Source organism: Bos mutus, chromosome 16 (assembly GCF_027580195.1).
Source record: "Bos mutus isolate GX-2022 chromosome 16, NWIPB_WYAK_1.1, whole genome shotgun sequence".
NCBI lineage: Eukaryota > Metazoa > Chordata > Mammalia > Artiodactyla > Bovidae > Bos > Bos mutus.
Window position 1 is genome coordinate 18,929,388 of NC_091632.1, and position 18,852 is coordinate 18,948,239.

At 37.2% G+C, this 18,852-nt stretch overlaps 1 protein-coding gene across 4 annotated transcripts in view; it reads right to left on the bottom strand.

Moving 5' to 3' along the window:
* Nucleotides 1–18,852, bottom strand: part of HMCN1 (hemicentin 1) — a 538,357-nt gene that overhangs the window by 49,279 nt on the left and 470,226 nt on the right. For 3 of the 4 annotated variants that reach the window (XM_070384783.1, XM_070384782.1, XM_070384784.1), the window contains 9 exons: nt 18,344–18,478; nt 17,776–17,966; nt 16,195–16,276; nt 11,417–11,686; nt 10,672–10,842; nt 10,366–10,536; nt 1,843–2,013; nt 1,282–1,452; nt 110–280 (listed from right to left, as the gene is read on the bottom strand). In XM_070384783.1, coding sequence (XP_070240884.1) covers nt 110–280; nt 1,282–1,452; nt 1,843–2,013; nt 10,366–10,536; nt 10,672–10,842; nt 11,417–11,686; nt 16,195–16,276; nt 17,776–17,966; nt 18,344–18,478 — 1,533 coding nt within the window. Of the gene's footprint in view, nt 1–109; nt 281–1,265; nt 1,453–1,842; nt 2,014–10,365; nt 10,537–10,671; nt 10,843–11,416; nt 11,687–16,194; nt 16,277–17,775; nt 17,967–18,343; nt 18,479–18,852 lie in introns of those variants that run through there. The other variant, XM_070384785.1, reaches the window with a different exon arrangement.

Genomic DNA, 18,852 nt, shown 5'->3' on the forward strand with positions numbered 1-18,852 from the left:
GACTCTGCCTATATGAATTTCATTTCAAGACCTGAAATGATGGGGCTGCTACAAGGAGCACTGAATGAAAGGCTTTACTTGTTCTCCTGCCAGGGGTTGGGAAGCTCACCAGGACACATGTCCGTGTTGCATCTCTGGATCTGGGAGTCTGGGCCCCCACAAGCTCTTCCTCCACTGGAGGGACGAGGGTTATCACATGTGCGGTACCGCCGCATCTGCCCCCCATTACATGTCCGGCTGCATATTCCCCAGCCACTCCAAGGACTCCAGTTACCATGAGCTACGACACAGAACCATTGGAGAAGTGGTAAACAATGACATTCATCCAAAGAGTACAGAAAGACTCTATCCAGGAAGTGAAAAGAAACACCCAGATCTATAAACAGGCATCTTCCAAAGACAGGTGGTTTGGCTGTTGGTTTGACTGGAAACTGGGTATACATTCCAGTGACTGTACAATTCCATTTAACCTGCATAACCAAGGCTGAGTGCCAAAGCACTGATGCTTTTGAATTGTGGTGCTGGAAAAGACTTAGGAGAGTCCCTTGGACTGCAGGATCAAACCAGTCAATCCTAAAGGAAATCCTGAATATTCACTAGAAGGACTGCTGCTGAAGCTCCAATACTTTGGTCGAAGAGCTGACTCCCTGGAAAAGACCCTGATGCTGCAAAAGAGTGAAGGCAAAAGGAGAAAGGGGAGGCAGAGAGTAAGATGGTTAGATAGCATCATTGACTCAATGGACATGAATCTGAGCAAACTCCAGGAGACAGCAGAGGACAGAGGAGCCTGGCATGCTGCAGTCCAAGAGGTCGCAAAGAGTCGGACACAGCTTAGCGACTGAACCACAACAAAAAGAGTTTTCCAGGAGCTGGAGGATAGGAATGAGAAAAGGTCTCTGAGGAGTCAAGCTGTAACATTCAGGATACAGTGAACTGAAATGCTGCTAGGGTCCACACTTCTAGCTTGGGTGACTAAATTAAGGCAGAGAGGCACCTGCTTGCTTCTATTAAGGAAGCATCACCAGTTAGTGTGGAAGGATGCCGTAGTCCTTGCACTCTGAAGCTGGTCCTATAAAGGACATGAAATAGGATGTAACCTCTGCCCATATAAATCAGTGGGGTCTGTGGTATTATATAGACACAACAGCAACCACACAACATTTTGATATTCTAAACCAGTGGTAGACAAATCAAGTAACAGACTGTTGTAATTTTAAGGACTTAAGGCCATAATGAAACTTTAAGAAAGTATAATGTTGACTCACTATTTCCAACACTCACTTGGACAAGAGTCACTATTACAAAAATCGCTCTGGACATCACTCCCTTCACATTTGTTGCCTCCATACTGGGGAGCAGGATCAGAGCAGTCCCTTGTTCTCTGCCTGGCGCCGCCTCCACAGGATACAGAGCAGGCACTCCAACTGGTCCAAGTGGCCCACTTGCCATCAACTGGGTTAAAGAAAAACATATGTGCTCGGTTACTACTTAGAAATGATCAAGTTAAACCCTGCGCATTGATAGGTTGAGTGATGATCTTATTGATACTGATTCTTTTTTTTAAGTTTTTATTTTGTATTGGAGTATAGCCAGCCGATCAACAATGTTGTGACAGTTTCAGGTGGACAGCAAAGGGACTCAGCCATACATATGCATGCATCCATTCTCATCCAGGCTGCCACACCACTGAGCAGAGTTCCCTGTGCTATGCAGTAGGACCGTGTTGGTTATCCACTTTAAATATAGCAGTGTGTACATTTGACATTGATTCTTGATGACACGCTCCCTAGATAAGACGTAGAGGTTAAATTATTGAGGGTACAAACACTGTATTTATCTTACTTGGACAGTGTCTTTCATTGCAAACTTGAATCTGTGTTTCTGCTCCATCACAGTAGGACCCAGCGAATGACGGTGGTGGGTTATTGCACAGTCTTGCTCTTGTTTGGGTACCTTTCCCACAACTTACGCTGCATGTCCCCCAAGGCTGCCAGGTACTCCATGCTCCATGAACTACAAACAGCCCAAGACAGAGTTTCAAGTCACAGAACCACGTTTGTTATAAAAAAATTATACAAATAAATAACTCGTAATGAGTTAAATTAGCCCAGAATCTAAAATAACTGAAATTGAACCAAAGCAAACATAACAAACGATCTTCTTCCCTTCCCCCTCTGGTTAGATTTTCATGAGAATTAGTGTCTATAGGGAAATTGAGAAGGCTACCTGATGCCAAAATAAATGCTTAAAATTATCCAAAGGGGCTCTTTTATTAAAATTAAATGTAATCAAACTACTATATGTAAATAAAGTCTGAGCTTATAAGCCCTAAGTATTTTCTGGGGAAAGTGGAAGGAACCAGAAGCTAAGCTGTATAACAAATCTCGATGCAGTTATGGAGAACCAGTTGTCTCCATAATAACTTGGACCCCACACTGCAAGGCCACATCTTCCAACCTGATTCAGCTTCACATTTAAAAATGTACTTGGACCTTTCAACAGCATGATGATTTGCACAGTTGTAACTCTTTGAAAATTTTCCCCATTACATAATGTTCATGAATTAAAAGTTCTAAATAACACACTCACCTGCTTCCTAAACAACAGAAAAAATTGACCAGTAGTTTCCAAGAAATAAGAGTAAGGCCTTCCTTTTAGTAACTAACATATTACACCATCTGACCACAAGACTGGAACAACCTGTTTCCTTCCAGGTGTAGGGGCTGAGAAGAAACATTATGGTTTCTCTTATGTATAAGTCAGTATCAGATCATATTTTTGTCAAAAGGTATTTTCTAGATGTGGGGCTCAAAAAGTTGTTGCTGTGGTCACCAGGTTTAACCAAGATAGGAACCATAGGGCTTTAAGGTCCTGTCTAAATAGTCTCTTAACACAACCTGTAAGTTGAAAAACAAGGAATGGAATTATCATTTGTTTTCTTTGTTTAGAAAATATTTTAAAACACATCTTGAATTTTCTTCTAATTAACTGTTGTCTAATTGAATTGACTACATATTCTTGTATTTTGTAGACACAAGAAACACAGTTACAAATTTATTTCAGCTGACAAGAATCTTCACTAAAAATTATTTGACTAAACATAAAAGGGAAAGAAAGCCTTTCATTAAATGGCAAGTACTACTCAAGACTACTACTTTATTAATTAAGATCACTGATGTTCATAGTTATTAATATGGATATGGCATTTCAAAATTCTGCTATTCCAACTGTTTTAATATATTCTATGTTTTAATATGTTCTATGTATTATAAAAAGCCTTATGATACATGCATTTTTTTGGAGGATTACAACTGGGTGACATTTATTAATTTCTTATCTCTGTAGATTTTATTATGGAGCTTCCCTGGTGACTCAGATGGTAAAGAATCTGCCTGCAATGCAAGAGACCTGGGTTTGATCCCTATGTGGGATCCCCTGGAGAAGGGAATGGCTACCCACTCCAGAGTTCTTGCCTGGAGAATTCCATGGGTAGAGGAGCCTGGTGGGCTACAGTTTCTATGACATATGGATAGAGGTTTTCAGCTGAAGATCCTTTTAATTTTTTAAGTCAATACAGAAAACCCAAACCAAAATTGAATTTCATGGCATGAAAGATGGCAGAATTGAAATGTTTCTTTTATGTGAATGGAAGGATAGCAAGAATGATAATATAAACCAGAGAAGGTGTAACATTTCATGTTATCTAAAGAATACAAAAGACAACAGCTATGGAGGGATTAGAACATTATGAAAAGTAAAAGATGAATTTGTTATTACACTGCATTGCAGTTCTGATTCTGGAAAGGCAGGAGAGCAGAGACTCTAGAGCAGATACCCTGTGCCTGAATAACCACTCTGGCCTTACTAGCTGTGAGATCCTAGACAAGTTACTTAGCTTCTGGGTATCTAGTTTCTTCATGTGCTATATGTGGATAAGAAAAGAATCTACCTTACTAGGATGGGCGTAAAAAATAATGAGTTGATAGGTGATATTCAAACACTTTTCATCTAAGTGTAAGCCCTATGTTAGTACTGCTATTCTTCACTCAAAGTTCTCAATGCTTTCCAAATGACACTTCCAAAAAAGCTCAGTCTTTCAGAAATCCAACAATATATCTTTAATGACTGTCAAATGGCAGCAGGATGGTCTACCCCAGAAGATATCAACCTTTTTTAGAGGGAAGACAAGATAGGCCTAAAATAGCAATTTGTACTAGAAAGTAGAAGTGTTCATAGAATCATGGGGACAGGTCAAGAGGACACTGAAGATAGCCTCAAGGGATCTCCACCAACCAAGTCTAGGACAATTTGTGCATCACAATAAATGATGACAGTTGTGCATTATAAATCACTGAAGGAAAGGGTATTTGAGTTCTTACTGATATAACTCAAAAAAAAAAAAAGGGAGAGAAAAGTTTTTTCCTACAATGGAAAGCCAATAATAGATGTAGGAGATATGATTGAGTTAGAAATAAAATGTCTTGTAAGATCATAGCAATAACTGATGTAAAGCAAAAATAAATCATAAATAGATGCTAAAACTGGTAAAAGACTGATAAGAAACAAGATGTTTATGAAGTCTTAGAAGTTTCCCTACAAAATGCTTATTAATTACAAAGGTAAATATAGTAACTACACAATGGAAAACACCACGTTAAAGTGAACAAAGTTAACATCACCAGTTTAAGATGTCACGTGATATGATGTACTGAGGACACAAAATCTTTTCTATGATATGTCTGCCAGAATGCAAAATCTGAATCTAATCATGAAAAAATATCAGACACACCTAAACAGAAAATTCTTACAAAATCACTAGCATACAGACTTAAAAAATAGCAAGGCTGTAAAAAGTAGCTAAGAAATTGTTCCAAGTGAAAGGGACTAAGGAAACATGACACATAAATGCATGTGTGATCTTGGAAGAGATTGTGGAATGGGAAAAAGTTTATGAAGCATGTATGACTGGGAAAAATCAGAAATGACAGATCCAGCAGGCAGAAAAATAATAAGAAAATGACTGAACTCAAGAACAGCAATCAACTAGATACAGTTGACGTCTATAGACTAGTTCATCTGAGAACAGCAGAATTTACATTGTTCTCAGGCTCACATGGCACATTCATCAAGGTGGACCACATTCTGAGCCATAAAATATACTTTTAACAAATTTTAAAAAATAGAAATTATATGATGTCTGCTCTCAGACCACAGTGGAATCAAGCTAGAAATCAATAATAGATAGATGCAAAATCCCCAAATATGTGGAGATTAAATAACACACTACTAAATAATACAATTGCAAAGAAGAAATCTCGAGATATTAAAAATATTTTGAATTAAATGCAAATGAAAATGCAACTTATCAAAATTTGTGGGATACAGCAAAAGTAGTGCTTAGAGGGAAATTCATAGTAGTGAATGCATATATTAGAAAAGATCTAAAATAAATCATCTACATTTCCACCTTAGGAAACTAAAAAAGAGAAAATGAAATCTAAAGTAAGAAGAAAAGAAATAGAATTAGAGCAGAGATTAGTGAAACTGAACATAGGAAATCAATAGATAATAATCAGTGAAACCCAAAGCTGATTCTTTGAAAAGATCAGTAAGATTCTAGCCAGGCTATTCAAGAGAAAAAGAATACAAATTATTAATATCAGAAATAAAAGAGGAGGCATCTCTATAGATCCTATGGGTATTAAAAATATTAAAAGGAATATTAATAGAGTTTGAACAACTCTATGTCTGCCAGTTTGACAACCTAGATGGAATGGACCAACTCCTTGAAAGACACAATTTGCCAAAAACCACACGAGAAAAAAGTTTGAATAGTTCTATATCTATTAAAGAAATGTAATCACTAAACATCCATAACAGAAAACACAGTACCAGATGGGTTTACTGTTGAATTTTACCAAACATATGTGGGAAAAAATGTACCATATACCAATTCTCTACCTTTTCTTTCAGAGGACAGAGCAGAGAGACTACTTCCTAACTGTTTCTATGAGGCCAGCATCACCCTAATGGTAAAACCAGACAAAGACATTACAAAAAAAAGGAAAGTACAGGCCAATATCTCTCATGAACATAGATGTAAAAAGTCTCAAAAATCTTATCAAGTTGAATCCAACAATGTATTAAAAGAAAACCTCTTTTGTCCCTAAGATGCTGACATACCCCCTGGATGAAAAAGACCATCTTAGGCTATCTGCCCATTTTGCAGTGGTATATGCAAAATGGGCAGTCTCTTGATCCACTGTGGGGAAGTAGCCCAAGCTGGCTTTCAGAGCAGTATCCTTCTCCTGGACTCCCTGAGTTCAGAGGTGAGCCTGATAAATGTTTAACAGCCAGCTCTCTGGGAGTAGGAAGGAAACTCTGATTTATAGCATCTATAGTTTTTATGATACAAAACACTCCCACCATGGTCAGTATCTCCCTATTAATGTGATGTCATGAAACTCCCAGTGGGAAGAGACACACGCTCTCAGAGGCTGGACCCAGAACACCACTGACAATATGCATAACAGCAGCTAAGTTCAGTCGGTGTAGGGGCTGAGAGATAACCAAAGAAAGTCCAAAAATCAGTAAGCCAACAGAACAGCGAGCAAGACTGCAGTAAGCCAATAGTTACTCAATAAAAACAAAAAAGAGACACCTTGAGTTTTGTTTTAGGACATGTACAAATATCTATATAATGAAAAGCTAAATGATATCATAGCTGATAAACTGTACAAAGATTAATCAGGTATTTCTGGTTTGATATGTTATAATTAGCTTTCTAATTTTTCAAGATTAAAATAATTTTGGCTTTTTTATTTTTTTTTAAGATTTCATAAGAATATTTAATTTTTATAACAATAGAAATCCTGAGCTGCAAATTAAGACACCCAAGATCTAAGTGAATAGCCTTAGGAATCAGATCAACTTGGGTACAAATCCTTAATTCACTTTTTAGTAGTTATATAACCTCAGTAAATTATCATATATTTTCTCATATCAAATATTTTATCATATAGTTTCCTGAATTGTACAATAGAATGCAATACCCAAAGCAGAGGGTAACTATCTCATTTTTGTCAACATCCCTTTTAAAGACCATCTCAGTAAAGTATCTCTTCCAGGTATGTTCTACCACTTCAACTCTTGGATTTGTTCTATACGCTTATCAGTATGTGAATGATATTCTAATTCTAGCAGTTAGATACCATTCTAATTCTAGCAGTTAGAACAGTGCCTTGAACACAGACTGAGTGCTCAATAAATATCTGTTGGATTAATGAGTGATTTAAGGAATGAATTAATGAATCAACAGCCACTCTTCCATTCCATAGGATTTCTTTCAGGCTGTCAAACAAGGAGCCCTGCCTCTCTTGATCCACTGTGGGGAAGTATCCCAAGCTGGCTTTCAGAGCAGTATCCTTCTCCTGGACTCCCTGAGTTCAGAGGTGAGCCTGGGACCCACAAAATCAAGCAGGGTTCCTTCCCAGAGGCTGATACAAATTCTGAGAGAGAGGAACTCTTTTGCTCTGAGGCCTTAGATTCTAAGGTCCTTGTAGGCCAGGTACCACCAGTCATTTTTTCCCACACGGAAAGAGTCTAATGAAGAATAAAGCCAAAGAAAGGAAAGCAGAGAAGAGAGATGGAAAACACTCTGGTACAAATATTAGCCAAATTCTTGGATTCAATCATACCTGAAAACAGAATTTTCTATGAAAGCTTAGTATTTAAGCTTGGTCTATTTAGATGGTCTAAATAGATGGTCTGCTTATTTACATTTAATTTCTGTTACCTTAATCTGAAAAAGCCCTAATATACCACACCTAGTATAGTCACTCTGAGAATCTTTGCCCCAAAGAGGTCTTCCTCCAACTAACTGGCTATGGGGCAATTTTGCTGTGAAAGATAAAATAACTGGTTGACATGTTTCAACTAGTTGGCAGTGGTTTCATTTCTCCACTGACTCAGTGTTCCCATTTTTATATTATATACATCTTAGGTCTCATTAAGATCTATAGAGTGATGAGCAGATGTGATGGTCTTAGAAAAGTCGATGACTATGTATACTGACTTGATAGAAAATACAATGATAAGAAAACTTACTGGAAGTGTGAAATAAGAGTGTAAAGTCATGGAGAAGGAAATGGCAACCCACTCCAGTATTCTTGCCTGGAAAAGTCCATGGACAGAGGAGCCTGGCAGGCTGTAGTCCATGGGGTTACATGACTGAGCATGTGTGCATGAGGGTGGAGGGTGATGGGTTGGTAGCAATAAACTGGTAGAACTAAAAAAAAAAAAAAAAAAAAAAAGAGTATAAAGTCGGATTGCATACCATACTAAAGTCATGACATATCAGTTTGTAAATCCTTTGGTGAGCACAATCATCCCTCCCACCTGTCAAAAGCAAAGGTTTACCAAGCTATGGTGAATATAAAAGGGTGATGAATAATTCATAGAATAGGGGCTTCCCTGGTGCCTCACACAGTAAAGAATCTGCCTGCAATCCAGAAGACCCTGTATTCAATCCCTGGGTCAGGAAGATCCCCTGGAGAAGGGAATAGGTACACACTCCAGTATTCTTGCCTGGACAATTCCACGGACAGAGCAGCCTGACAGGCTACAGTTCTTAGGGTTGCAAAGAGTCAGGCATGACTAACTATAATTCATAACAGCCTTTAGAAGCATTAATTATTCCAGTATCATTTTTAGCTAATTTAGGTAATACAGATTGCTTTCTAATGCTGTCTTTATCAAATTTATCACACAATATTAGATGTTGCAGGCAAACACATCAAGCTCTTCTTATATCCCTGCAAAAGGAAAAGGTTATGTGTTTCCCGATGAATATGTTTCTAGAAAATGGTAACATAATGTAGCCAGAATTGTAGTATTTGAGACAGAATCTGACTTAGAGAATTTGGTGAAATATAAGGACTGAGAATGGGATGGAACATTTAACTGTGGTCCAGATATGTATGATCAGCTATACATGTTACATATATTGATAAGAAACAGCAGTAGCCCTCCTCTGTTCATTTTACTCTCAGGGGACAGCTGAAAAGACTTAACAGCAGATTTTTTTCACATCTGTAAGAAGTTATATCCAACATAAGATTCTGAGGGTTTCCCTAGTGGCTCAAACGGTAAAGAATCTGCCTGCAATGTGGGAGACCCGGCTTCAATCCTTGGGTTGGGAAGATCCTCTGGAGAAGGAAATGGAAACCTACTCCAGTATTCTTGCCTGGGAAATCCCATGGACAGAGGAGCCTGGTGGGCTACAGTCCATGGGGTCGCCAAGAGTCGGACATGACTAAGTGGCTAACACACTAAGATCCTGAATCATTGATGATAAACTTTGAGAAAGGAAGTAACTTTGTTTTCCAAGATATACCCCAATACAACTATGTGCATGCAAGCTCAGTCATGTCTGACTCTGCAACCCTATGAACAGTAGCCCACCAGGCTCTTCTGTCCATGGGATTTCCCTGGCAAGAACACTGGAGTGGGTTGCCGTTTCCTTCTCCAGGGGATCGTCCTGATGCAGGGATCAAACTCAAGTTTCCTGCATCTCCTGCATTGCATGTAGATTCTTTACCACTTGAACCATTGGGAAGCAATACAACTATAACATGACTTTACATACATTTGGAATATATTCAAGTATTTTCTAAAGTATTTTCATTTTTAATTTTTCACAACAAATTGTTTAAAAACTTCGGTTTTAATTTTTCATCTTAATTATATCCTTCTAGATGTACCTTTATTTTCATTAATTTATCTTTTACAGCAAAATTGTCTTATGGTCTATTTAGTTGTGTGGCAGTACTGCTTGCTTGGGAGCAAAGATTCTTATAGTGAAGACACCTAGAACCCTAAAATACCTATGTTGTTTCACAAAGTCAAAAATAACATGTAGATAAGGTCCTAAGCATGGTTCCTAGCACATGACATTTATTGAGTGAATGTAGCTAATGCTATTTTCTCCTTGCCAGCTGTGTATTTCTGGGCAGGTCTTTAACCTCTCTAGGCTTCATTTTCCTCATCTGAAAATGAATGACTGGATGAGCTGTTATCTAAGGTCTTCAACATCTCTAAAATTCTATTAATTTGATTGCATTTAAATGATTAAAAATATACCACAGTTTGGAACTCTTTCTCATGTTCAGTTAAATCAGGTACTTGAATTAACACTGATTTAATGCCACACCTCCATATATTCATCCATGAGACAGAAGTGAAACACAGAGAATGTGTTCAAAGGTTGAAGCCATAACATCGCTTTCCAATAAAGAAGAAAAGATAATTATAATTCCTTTGTATGGGTCAAAAAGATGCAAGCTTTGCCCATCTCTAGGTTCTCACCTGGGCAAGGCCGAATGTTGCACATGATGATTTCCACGGCAGTCCCTTCACACGGCCGCCCACCGTGTTGAGCTGATGGATTATTGCAAGTTCTGGTCCTGGTTCTGTTGCCGCGTCCACAGCTCCTCGTGCATTCTTCCCAGGGACTCCATTCTGACCAGTTCCCGTCCACTATTCAAAGGCGACACGTTAACACGATCAGAGACATTTCAGTAGAAAGAACTTATACTGAGACAAGCCAGACTTGGGGGACAGAAGAGGGTACCTACTGAACCACGTGCCTGTCTGTTGAATAAAGAGCTGTACCTGGACACGGCTTCTGGTGACAGTTTTGCATTTCTGAATCCGATCCCTGGCAAGGCTTCCCCCCGTTGGCTGGAGAGGGGTTGTTGCACAGACGACTCCTCTTCTGGATCCCTTTTCCACAGGTGGCACTGCAGGGTCTCCAGGCCGACCACTGGGAAAAGCCACCGGGCACTGCAAATAAAACACCGTACTTGGTCTCTGTTATTGTAAACACAAACACTGTAAGTCAAATTTCATGGAAGATATGCACTGGGTCTAGCGCTGAACCTAGAAAGGCTGAGACATTGTTTATGGAAGCTCTTCTTTCATGTAAAATTAAAACCGAAGCATCCAAGAAGAACTGAGTGGTTAACTAGAGTTTCTTCCTGGTTCCAGTCCTGACTCATTTGGGCATGGCTGTTGAAAGAGTGGGCGACGAAGACATTTATATGCTGTTTACCTTTTGGAAATAAATCATTCTTTGAAGCAAAATTATGCACTGATTTTTGAGAACAATTTTAACCAAATTTTAAAAACAAAATTCCATTTGGGATTTTGAATTATTAACTTGGTATTCTGCAGCTCTCATCTGTACTGTTTTTAATCTCGTCAGTTTGTAATGTGATTTTTGTCCTATCCCTATAATCTAGAAGTATCTTAAGGGTACAAGAGCTGTGGCCTAAGATGCTTAATGATTTTTATTGTCTAGATTGCCCCAGGTACTGTTTAATAAGAATATATCAGGGTAAACGAATATCACACTCACCCTGGACTATGACAGGCACTCTCACAAGGACAGAACCCATCAAGTTTCGAGCAACGCATTCATACTCAGACGTATCTTCTTTCTGAGCAGCAGCGATATGTAATGAGTTGTTGGACAACACATTAATTCGCTCATCCCAGAGGATAGAGTGACCTTGACGGGACCATGTAATGGTTGGACGAGGCTCTCCAGTTGCTTGACAATTCAAGATGACTTTGCTGCCAGCATTAATAATAGTTTCTACTGGTTCAAGAGTGATAATAGGAGGACCTATGGAGAAAAGCATATGTTTCTTAGTTTTTGTGGAATTATATTTATTACATTGTGAGTCATATTATATAATAACATTATTTAGAAAAAAATTACACTGATTTTTTTTTTTGATACAATGTAGGTTGTAATTGCCATTGACAGAATGTTTTATTTAGTAAACGTTAAAAATGTTAAATCCCTAAGCAGTCTAGCCTAGAGCATGGGCTCTGCAGTTGTGCTTTTCTGGATTCACATTCTGCCTCTGCTCTTTACTATCTTTTTGAATCACTGTGTCCTTAAAAATGGTGCCTAGTTCAGAGGATCTTGACTCAACTAAGATGATGCAAGCACAGATCTTCAACAAAAGACAAGACAATATTGTTAGTACTACTGTTCTTATTGTTTTTGTTATTGTTTTTGTCTGTGTTTTACCTGGTGAACATTCAATTCTCTTCTTTACATCATTTTTTGAGGTAAAGAGTCATTATTAAGTTATTCTTTCATCACTTATTATCATTCTCAATATATACATATATTGAGAATTTATTTCTTGCCAGGCATTGTGCACAGATACAGTATCTAGTTTCAAGGGATTTGGAGTCTATTTATAAGACAGACAAGTAACCAATTATTGAGCTGTAATATACATATAAAATTTAGTACATAATAGATAAATGTGTGGTAACATGAGAGCATAAACCATAGTGACTCAATACATCAAACAAAAGTATGTCTCTGGAAATGAAGAGGTAGAGGAAGACATTCAAGAATTATTAAAGTAGGAGTTGTAGGAGTTAGCCATTCAATAGTATAGCATAAAGGGAGGAATTGATGACTACAGGGTTTTTTTGTATCTTTGGGTAAATTCAGTAGAATATATGAGGAAGAATAGATTTATTAGGAAGGAATAAGGAATGATGATTTGCATCCATTTAGAAATGCTGAGCTTGAGATATCTGTAGGACAGTCAAGTGGAGATGTCTAGATATTCATATATCTCAAGCTTAGAATAGAGAGAGACGTAAGACTGCTTAAGGAGTGAGTCTAAAATGAGAGGGAGAGATCCAACGATAGAAACTATTGCAACATTATTAGGTAATAAATGGACAGAAAATGAGCCTGTAAATGATACTCAGAGCTGATCACTGAGGAAGGAAGAAATTCAGGAGAAAATGGTATCCTAGCAACCAAAGTGTGTTTCAAGGAGGAGCGAGAGGTCCACAGTATCTATAGTGGATGACAGCTGTTCAAATGAAGTTATTGGAAAGATAAAAGGAGCTATAAAAAGTTGGTGGCATATTTATACTGGTCTACAATGTCAAGAAAGAGAATATGAAGGACTGCATGGAGAAGAAGCTTGAACTGGATTTTTTTTTTTTTTTTTAATGAGTAAGATTATATATAGGAGAGGGCTTTCCTGGTGGCTCAGACGGTAAAGCGTCTGCCTCCAATGCGGGAGACCCGGGTTCGTTTCCTGGGTCGGGAAGATACCCTGGAGAAGGAAATGGCAATCCACTCCAGCACTCTTGCCTGGAAAATCCCATGGACAGAGGAGCATGATAGGCTACAGTCCATGGGGTCGCAAAGAGTCGGACATGACTGAGCGACTTCACTTCACTTCACATATATAGGAGAAAGGAACTGCCATGGAGAGAAGCAAACGGTATAGAGATAGTTAGCTCTGAAAGGTGATTCAGCCTGGACAGCAGGAGCATGCAGGTTTTAAACATTTGGTTAAAATCTTTAAAGGGTTTACGTTTGAATAGGTGAGAATAGGGGAGTGTGTTTTTTCTTGATAGAGTATTCTAGGATGACAGCAGTGTTTTAGTGAGACTGAACGGTGGAAGGATTGGCTGAACAAAAAGTAAGGCATATGACAGAATTCAGGGTGGTGGCTGCATATTACAGACCAGGTGTATCTGGAAGGACAGAACACAAAACAAAAACAGAAGTAAAATGTGTTTCATGGTAATACTACTATGATAGTATTTTATGTAAAAGCATCACTGACATGTTGTCTTTTACAAAAGGAATCGTTTCACATGAGGTTTGAATCTTTCAGTGTTATTAACGTATTATTCATATATATGTCCGCATCCTCCTCAAATTGTGTTCTTACTTGATGTTTATATTAAAATCACTCTAAGAACTTTCTGGGCTCTAAGAATACCCGTCCAGTTTCAGATTACATTATGTATTCAATAAACTGTTGTTGAATAAAGTAAATGGCTCAATTAGTCATGCAACACACTAAATAAGAACACTGAATAAATAAGCCTATTCATATTATTATGGTGAAAAAAGTGTTAAATAAAACTAAGACTCTTAATTTAGATTCCATATTTGAACATTTCCAATGGCACATAGTCTATAAATTTATTTAATAATAAATCCTATATGTAAAAAAATTTAAAAAGGAAAAGAAAAAATTCCATATGTACATCTTTCAGTCATACAATAATTTGTTAAATATGAGCATTTTATCTAAATGAAGACATTCCTTAGGGTACTTTAATCTTAAACATTGTATTTTTTACTTTTTTATATCCCTCATTTATTACAATGAATTTATTGTCAGTATATGTAGATGAGCTAATCTAATGCAGTTTTTCTTAAACTTGGCCAGTGAATTACTCTTCCTGGGGAGATTAACTGTGAGATGCTCTACGTACATTCACCCAAGAAAGCCATGAAACCCTGCAGGCGGGGTGGCGTTTCATGAGAATAACATTTTTGGGGGGGAAATTTAGAATATTATATCCTCCTCTAATTGAGTTAAATTCACATGTACATGCTAACATTTCTGGAAATATCTGCAGTAAAGAAAACTGGTGCACCTAAGCAGAGCTCGGCATATAGTAGGTACTCTTATATATACATATTTAATAAATGAAAACTTTGTTTAATCTATTTTTCTTAGAATTATTCAATCATGCCACTCTACTTTTCTCCTAATAATATCCATAAAGTTATTATTTGGTACATTTGTATTTTAATAAAACACTATCTTAGACACAGAAACAAGCTTATGAATAATATATTCTATTGTATATAATGTATATAATATTCTATTGTACAGATTAGAATTTTATCCTATTAGATTAAAATTCACAATAGAATATTATTCTATTGAATATTATTCAGCCGCGAAAAGGAGGGAATCCTGCCATCTGTGACAACATGGAAGGCATTATGTTACGTGAAATACGCCAGACAAGAGGCAGATAGTTGCGTGCTGTTACTTACATGTAGAATCTTAAACAGTGAGGAACAGAGAACAGACTGGGGGTGGCCAGGGCTGAAGGGTGGGGATGTGGGCAGATACTGGTCAAAACATACAGACTTTCCATCATAAAAATGAGTAACTTTTGAGAATCTAATGTATAGTATGATGACTCCAGTTAGTCACACTGTACTCTATACTTGCAACTTGCTGAGTAGATCTTAAATATTCTCACCAAAAATCCCACAAAAAACAAACCAAAAAAAAAATATGTGTGAGGTGATGAATATGTTAATTAACTTGATTGTGGTAATCATTTTACAGTGTATTCAATATATATATATATCAAATCATCACACTGTACACTTTACGTTTTTCCTCCATGCCACATGGCATGTAGGATCTTAGTTTCCTGACTTGGTATTGAACCTGCACCCCCCGCAGTAGAAGCGCAGGGTCTTAACCACTGGACCATCAGGGAAGTTCTATACTGTATGCTTTAAATATACATAGTTTTATTTGTCAATTATAGCTCACTAAGGCTGCAGGGGGGACCACTGTCTTCAATATCTATTAAATATCTATTCAGCATTTCAGAGAATATATAGAAATAGAGAAATATCTATTCAAGTTTTAGAGAATAGTAGTTTGGTAAACACCTGTTAGTAAATGCTGGTCTACAGCATCTCTTAATTGTGAATAAAAAATGTAAATTCATTGCATTAAATACTGAGCCTATTCACAAAATAAACTGATTTCTCAGGTCAGCCCCTGAAGTGGTTCTGGGGACTGTCCACTGAGTCATTGGAGTCTTTCATGCTTTTCAAATTACCAAAACCTATCTTCTGATTGTTTATACTGAAGACCTTCATCACAACCGTGCTCATCCTGCCAAGAACACACAGATACTTCACAACAGATTGACAGCAATTGATCCAGAGAACTCTTGAGTTCATTTACATTAGTCTTTAACACCTAGTTTTAAAGTGCCATAAAATGACATCTTTGTAAGCTCCTTACAAGACTGGTAGGGAGCTATAAAAAGGGTATTTGACTGAATATATTGCGAACAACAACAAAAGCTCTGATACCAAACCACTGCAAATTTGAACTGCATATGTTAGGTAAAATAGACAAAAATACCTGTGCAAAGTTGTATCAGTCTTCTGGTTGACAACAATTGCTGTATCAGCAGCAGCAAACTAGACTCTGAAAGCTACCATTATTGTATTTGCTAGAAAGTTAAATGAACAATTATATGGACATTTCTTCAATCAAGTGTTTAAGTAATTAAGCAGCTTACTCTGCAAAGTCAGACTCATGCTGCGTTCCACCACCCCAGCTTCGTTGGTAGCTACACATGTATAATCACCAGCATCTTCATTCTATGGAAATAAGCAGTGTTTTATAAAAATAGGAGCCTACTGAGCAGTGAAAAATCAGTTTTTTTCACCATGAGCTTGTTTATGCAATTGTGTTTATGAAAAGGTATTTTAATAGAAATAGGAAAACTTACATATATTTAACCATACAAATAGATTTAAAAAAAAATTCTTAGCTTAATTTTTTTCCTAAACAACCTAGGGAACTCTCAGGGAACAATAACTGGCAGAAACCAAAGCAGAAATACCATTTTTTATAATGATTTATCCAAAATTATCTTAGTAAAGAAAAATGCCAATATATTCTTATAGATATCTTAAAAAGCATTAAATATGCAGAATAAATGAACAAATATCTAGTTCTTTGTTACAGAGGTTATTAAAAACATTAATGTCAGCCTCTACTTTAGAAGCTTGAAATACAGGAAAGAAAGTGAAAAACTAATTTACTAGTGATGCAAATCACAGAACATAAGTGATAAATTTATACACATACGATATAGAAAAGAAGTATCACATGAATTTAGATTTGATATCTAATTAGAGATTTTGCTAAGGTCTTATGAACAGAGGAATTCTGGTCTTGTTAATAAAAAGAATAAATCAATTAGGGGGAACTGAATTGCAGGAAGTGGAAGAGGGTAGGAGAAGAGAGATGGATGTTGGTTTAGATAATTCAGTCAAAGTATCAATGCATGATCCAGATAGAAATTTCTCGTAGGAAACTGTAGATGGAACTTGAAAGAGTTTCAGGGTTGAAGGTATAGGGTTAGGAATCTGAAATTGTGTGGTGGAAAATCAGTATTAATATTAGAAGAAGTACCAAGGACTTCAAAAGTAGTTATGTTTGTGTAGAGGTAAAGCAGGGAAAGCAGCAGTGAAGAAGCAGAGACTGATTAGTGTAGCCAGAGGTAGAAATCATCTCAAAATTGGAGGAACGATCAACAGCATCTAATGCTGAAATAAAACCAAGCTGAATAAAAGAAAGTGCTCCATTGGACAGTATGGTCTAATTATGATTTCAATGAATTCAGCAGTGGGTTAACAGATAACTCATCTTTAGTCAAGAATTTTTTAGATAAAATATCTCATTCCCTTGACCCTCAAATTAGAATAACTTAAAGTACTAATATTGCCTGAATTACTGAAGCTTTTGGAAAGCCTGATAAAACTGTTGACTTAGTGATGAAATCTACCTTGTATTTAAAATGGTGCTTGTAATTCTTCAAATTCCTCATTCTAAAACAGATTGGAGGAAGTTATCTATTGATGCTGAATAATTGGTCAATGATGGAGAACAAAGCAGCAAATTTTTTTATTGCTCGGACTCCTTTGGAGGGCTAAAAATCATCAATTTGAACTATCTTTTCAGTTTTTTAAAAGAACCCATTGATTCAGATTTTATGATTAAAATAGGAAAGCAGAGAAACTTCCCATGGCACCTATAGAGAGGTGTTGATTGTGACATTTAAAGTGTGTACTGACAATTCAGTGTGACTTACTACAGTGCCATAAATGGCCAAGGAGCCATTGCCAAGTTGCCGGATTCTGTGGCTAATTTCAATATCGATCCCCCTTCTGCTCCACTGGATGGTTGGGGCGGGATCTCCTTTCACCTCACAATTCAGGATTGCATTACCACCAAGTGGTTCAATCCAGTTAGAAGGGTAATCACCTTTGAAGACTGGAGGTTCTGAGAAATAACAAAAGATGAGTGTATATTAGCCTTTGTGATTCTAACCTATTTAAAAGATAATTTAGTGAAGAGGGGAAAAGCCACTTTTGAGCCCCATGAATCTTCCAGAATCAGCTGCTCATGCTAATCGACGAGAGAATTTTGTCCATTTCAATAATCTAAGTGGATGATTCCATCTGTGCCAAATGATCTCTTCACGTACTGCTTACCTACTTTTCAGATGAACGTTCATAATTTTTTTTATATCTCATGAGTTTGCACATCTGTGAAATAAGATTAAGCTAATAAACTGGTTACATCATATTACTAGACAATAGGGATGCAAAATACAAACCATTCATCATAAATATTGAAAACAGAACACTTTCACCCACCTTTCACATAAACAAATCCGATTGCCTTCACAAAACCAACGCTATTTTCGGCAGTGCACACATAAGTGCCTGAATCCTCTTTTGATATCCTTTCAATAACAAGTTCACTGTGTCCATTGACGCTGTCAAAGTGGGCTGAAGGAAACAAGGTAGAAAACAACAGAAATGCCTCTCAGTAACCTCAGAAAATAATCACGACAGCTCAGTATTTTGCAGGTTAGATTTATGAGTTGGTCAGCAATTCAACCAAAGAGATCTCATTATGACACTAGAGGAGAGAGCCCTTTCCAGAGATTTCTTCCTCTGAGCTATTTGCTATGTCTCTAGACACTTGTTTGAAGAGTGAAAAAGAGAATGAAAACAAACATCTTCTAAAATTATTTTCGATTACACCTTTCATCTCAAAGAGTTGCTGAAAGCTGGCTCGCACTCTCTCTAGGTTTCAAAAATCCTTCGTTCAGAAATATGACATTTTCCATTTCATTTCTTTCACCACCACTTTTCCTCCC